The following is a 5,161-nucleotide window of genomic DNA, read 5'->3' on the forward strand; positions in this document are numbered from 1 at the left end:
CTCCCTGTCCCTGACTGTCCCAACCCCTCTCCACACCCCTGCCCCCCTGACAGCCCCCCCGAACTCCCGACCCATCCACCCCCCCGCTCCCTGTCCCCGACTGCCCCCCTTCTCCAACTCCCCAGCCCCCTTACCGTGCCGCTCAGCTTAGAGCAGGTGTCTGGCTCCACGCCCCAAGGAGCGCCCCGCCCCGCCCGAGCGCTGCCGAGCGGCGTGCTGAGGCTGTGGAGGAGGGGGGTAGCGAGGAAGGGGCTCTGGCCGCCGCTGCCAGTCCCGCCGCCGTGTTCCCTCACAGGTGCACAGCCCCCCAGCGCTGCCGGGCAGCGTGCAAAGGCTGCAGGGGATGGGGGCAGCCGGGAAGGGGGTTGGCTGCCGAGGCCCCAATGCGAGCGGCACTTGGCTGCCCTGTCAGCAGCTTTTCGGTCGATAAATAGCCGACCGGGGGGACATCCCGGACATTTTTAGAAATCCCCCCCGGATGGCTATTTAAAGAGCGAAAAGCCAGACATGTCCGGGGAAACCCGGACGTATGGTAGCCCTACTGTAGCAGACTCATTAATCTCTAAGTGGTCTCAGTGTCACTAGAGGGGACAGAACACCACACCCAGGAGATGTGTGGGTTACATACTTCCCTAGCTGAGGAAAGACGTCCTGAGCTTCAGAGACTTCCCAGCTGAAATCCCGGACGAGCCTCCACTTGTAACACCAACAGACCCCAGTCGTTGTCGTGTGGGATCAAACCTGGGACCTCAGTGCATGAGCCTCTACTGCATGAGCTAAAAGCCACATGGTTCTTAGCGAAGGTGGTAGCAGACTCATTAAGCTCTAAGTGGTCTCAGTGCCACTAGAGGGGGCAGAACACCACATCTAGGTGGTGTGAGGGTTCCATACCAACAACCATGAAGGGGCGTAACGCAGCCTTTCTGTAGGATTTGTTAAGATCGGGATTGTTTTCTCTCGAGGCAAAAATTTATGATAAACCTTAATATTACATATATCGCAGAGCTCTCTCTCTCTATATTTCCAATGGAGAACCATGCAATAAGAGAGAAGTTTTAAATGAAGGGCCAGGTGTTCAAGCACTTGGTTGTGCAAAATACAGAGGCGATAGCTAGACTAATTTGCACATGGGATTGCTTGTGCAAACTGGTAATTGCATTGCCAGCGGCTCAGCAGTGGCATTTGTGTGTGTATTTGTCCAGTTTCCATGCTCACTTGCGATAATTATGCATGCAAATTAAGTGAGTAGTTGCCATCCAAAATGTTTGTAAATCTGCCCCCTGGTGTCCACTGTGTGCCTCACCGTGCAGTGAATTGACATCTCAATAAGACAAACCCTGAGACACTACTCTAATGGGTGCCATATAAGAGCCTAAAGTACAGAGCTGGAGAACGAGTTGAAAGCAGATTTATGGAGATTTAGCAACAGAGTCACCTGCTCCCCCTGTGTCCTCTGCAAATGGCATTTGCAAAAGACTCATTTTATTTGTAAATTGCAATGCTGGGGCTCAGTTCTGCTCTCAGTCGCTCCGGTGTAAACTGGAGGAGTTCCACTGGGGTGAGTTGGGTGACACGTGGGAACTTCGTCTACTGCCTCATTACAGCTGGACCAGTGCCCTACCTGCTGGTGCAGTAATGCTGAGCTGCAGCCCGATGCATGGCTGCTCTTGCTGGATATATGCAAAGAGAGAAGTTGGCATAGCACATGGCTGATGTGAGCTGATGGCGAGGCAGAGCCTGACGTGTGGGTGCTGTTGTGGATATGGGGGTTTACTCCCTGTAAGGAGCTTGACTTACCCCTGCGGCGCCTCCTGCTGGTTGTCTCAGGGAATTAGCTCTCCCAGCATCCGGAGCGCCCTCTGCAGGCCGGTGATCCGCCTTACCTGTGGCCCCATGTCCCTCCCAGGACCCTGGTGCCCCCTTTACCTGGGGTGCTGCCCCCCTGGCAGTAACCCCTCACAGCCTCAGGGTCTCCCCCTTCCAGGGGAACCCCCACCCACTATCCCCACTTCGCCTCAGTGTTCGGCTACTGCCAGTCCCCATCTAGCCCCCGCTCACTGGGGCGGACTGCAGCGTACGCCACTCATCATAGGCAAAGGGGGTTTTGGACCTGCTGCCTCTGCCTACCCATGGGCTGCCCCCTGCAACCCAATACCTAATGGGCCTTACCAGGCCTGCAGCCTGGGGCTTTCCTAGGCCGGAGCTACCCGGCTCCCTAGGCCTTTCTCCAGCCCTGCTCCACTCTAGGGTCCCTTCTTGGCACCTTGCAGCCAGGCCCTTCTCCCTCTACAGGCAGAGGAGACTGCCTGGGCCTCTGGCTCACCGCCTTTTATAGGGGCCAGCTGGGCCAGATTGGGGCATGGCCCCGGCTGAGCCTACTTTCCCCCAATCAGCCCAGGCTTCTTGCCCCAGCCCCAGCCACAGCCCTCTCCTGGGCTGTCTCTAGTCCCGCAGGGCAGGAGCGGGTAACCACCCCGCTACACTCCCCATCAGCGTTTATCCCAATCTTCTATTTCATTTTTTTCCCCAGGACATGACGTCTAACCCTCGGCAGGAGCTGAAGTTCATGGTTAAAGAGACCGTGTGCCCGGTGTCAGAGAACCTCAACGGGACCGAATGTGACTTCAGAGACAATGGGGTAAGCCATAACCGTCTCTGGAGACAGCTCCACAGGCTCTGTCTCCTGTTTCGTTTAACACCCAGCTGCCGTGGTCCCTGATCAGCGCTACCTAACCCCCAGGGATAGCAGGCGTAGAACGTTCATTGCCATGGCCCTTTGCATGGCGACAGAGCTGAAATAAAGGGGGCTAGTCATGGGAGTAAACCCTACTTAGGAGGAGTAAGAGATGCGGCGCCAGACCCAAGCCCTCTTGCTGGAACTGACTATCCGGAAGGGGGGTGAATTCATTTGACAAGTGTGAGCAGACGTTCACAGGCTGATTTGCCGTTATTGCCCAGCAGGGAAGGCTGCTGCTGGGGGGAAGCGTTCTTAGAGAAATGGTTGGAGGTGGGCTCTGACCCACAGTGTATGTCTGTCTTTTGCCCATAATGGTTTGCAGCTTGTGGTCCAGCACTGCTCAGGAAGCAGCAACGGCCTATTCAGCCTTCTGCCTAGCCCAGAAGTTGCAACTTTTCCTCTCTACCGTGGTCCTCACCAGGGTCATCCAGCTGGAATCACCTCCAGGCTAGACTCTTGTAATCTGCTCTACTTAGGGCTGTATTTGCAGACCACCAAGGGCTTTAACTAGCAGGGATGCAGCTGGTGGATAAAGTGGCCATCCCAATCTCTCCCTCTCATACCCGCCACACCACCTGTGGCACTACTTGTCACCATGACCTAGGGTGAGGACTTCAGCCCATTTTCCCCACAGCCAGATTTGTGCCCACACCTCCAGAGGCGGCTCACACACCGCCCTTCCTCCCACGGCACTCAGAAACTGAGCTGAGATCTTCCTCCTCACAGGTGGTCAGAGACTGTTCAGGGTTCTTCTCCACCCAGCAGGAGTCGCCCATAGTCATCATCAACTGCAACACTGTGACCCAGGAGGTAGGTCTTGCACTCTGGTGACATCATCTTCCAAGTGGGGGCTGGGCTGGTGACGGGGCAGGGAGGGTGTCTTCCCCATCGGTTCCCTGCGGGGGATTTGAGACTGTGAGGATAGCACAGCGATGGGTGTCTAGCTGCATCCGGTAGGGGCATAGCCACTAGAGACCCCCCCCCTTGGGCTGGCAGCTGAATCCCACAGATCCCATCTGCCATGCAAACACCTCACTGGGATATAGGAAGCGTCCAAACCTCGATGTCGTCTCCACCTGGGATCAACAGATGGCCAGGTGGAGAGGGGGATGCCCTCTCTGTGGCTACGATTTAGTCCCATTTAGGAGGTTTATGGGTAACCGATGCAGCAGGAGCCTTTCCTAAGCCCATACAACAGATATTTCCCCCCCCCCCGATGTAGCAAGGACCTTCCGCCCTGCCCAGAGAGCCGCCATGGACAGAAGTGGGAGGTGGTGCTCTTTCTCCCATGAAAGCTTTGTCCCAGAGCTCTGGCTCTCCAGCAAGGGAGTTCCAGGCCCTCCCAGACAGGCCCCATCGTGCAGTGTCAGCCTTCAGCCAGGAAGAGAGAAGCAACAGTCTCTCCCTGGGGGGACCCACGGGCTGCAGCTGCTTCCCCCTCCTCCCAGGGCACCCAGTGATAGCATCCCCTCCACTAAGCGCCCAGCTGCTGGCCATGGAGCAGGCGACCAAGCTGGGCCTCCTGGCTCAGACCTCCCCAACACAGGGCAGTGCAGAGAACATAGCAATGGGCTGTTGAAGGAAGCCACCTCCTCCCCCTTCCCAAGCAAATCCAGAGTGGCAGATAGTGATGCAGAGCCGGTATCGGTCTCCCTGGAAATACTCGTGTGCTCCTTTCCCTCCAGGATACTCACATCAGGAGGTCCAGGAGCCCAAGACGTAACCGGCGGCTTCGTCGCTGGCACCTGCCTGGCTCCTACTCACTCATCGCCCATGGCGGAGGCAAAGGCAAAGGCAAAGGCAGTAGATTACAAGTGGCCTGATGGGAAGAGGCCTGGGCATCCACACGGCAGCTTCGGCGACTCCTGCTTTGTTGCAACCCTTGTTGCTTTGTTCCTTCCGTTTCTGTTCTCAGTTTACTCCTGACACCATGTCATGTTCTTCTGCACCAGATGTGGACTGGCTACCGAGCTTCCTTATACCCACCACATGTGTTCATCATAAGACCCTTCAATGCTTTGCCGGGTGGTATTTGACCCACAGGTGTGGCTACAAGGTATTAAATAAAATATTTGACACACAGACCCCCCCCAGTGGCTTGACAGTACAATACAATTTAGCATCCTATTACAGTTCCAGCCTCCTTGTAGCTTCTGAATGGCTTGTAAGTGACTCAGATATAGGGTTACCATATTTCAGCAAGCAAAAAAGAGGACGGGAGGAGCCCCGCCCCCGCCCCCGTCCTGCCCTAGCCCTGCCCCTCCCACTTCCCGCCCCCCTCAGAACCCCCAACCCTACCCCCCCGCTCCTTGTCCCCTGACTGCCCCCTCCTGGGACCCCTGCCCCTAACTGCCCCCCAGGACTCCACCCCCTACCTAAGCCTCCCTGCCTCTTGTCCCCTGACTGCCCCCTCCTGAGACCCTC

The 5,161-nt window shown here is 56.7% G+C and overlaps 1 protein-coding gene across 1 annotated transcript in view; it reads left to right on the plus strand.

The window, feature by feature from the left end:
* LOC112124694 (cathelicidin-2-like) overlaps nt 1-4,806 on the plus strand; it is a 5,589-nt gene extending 783 nt beyond the window's left edge. Inside the window, exons 2-4 of the mRNA XM_026652125.1 lie at nt 2,531-2,638; nt 3,464-3,547; nt 4,423-4,806. Coding sequence (XP_026507910.1) covers nt 2,531-2,638; nt 3,464-3,547; nt 4,423-4,560 — 330 coding nt within the window. The 3' untranslated portion in view covers nt 4,561-4,806. The remainder of the gene's footprint in view (nt 1-2,530; nt 2,639-3,463; nt 3,548-4,422) is intronic.
* The last annotated feature ends 355 nt before the right edge of the window (nt 4,807-5,161 follow it).

The sequence above is a fragment of the Terrapene carolina genome, unplaced genomic scaffold (genome assembly GCF_002925995.2).
Source record: "Terrapene carolina triunguis isolate 2854851 unplaced genomic scaffold, T_m_triunguis-2.0 Scaffold111, whole genome shotgun sequence".
Classification (NCBI taxonomy): Eukaryota; Metazoa; Chordata; order Testudines; family Emydidae; genus Terrapene; species Terrapene triunguis.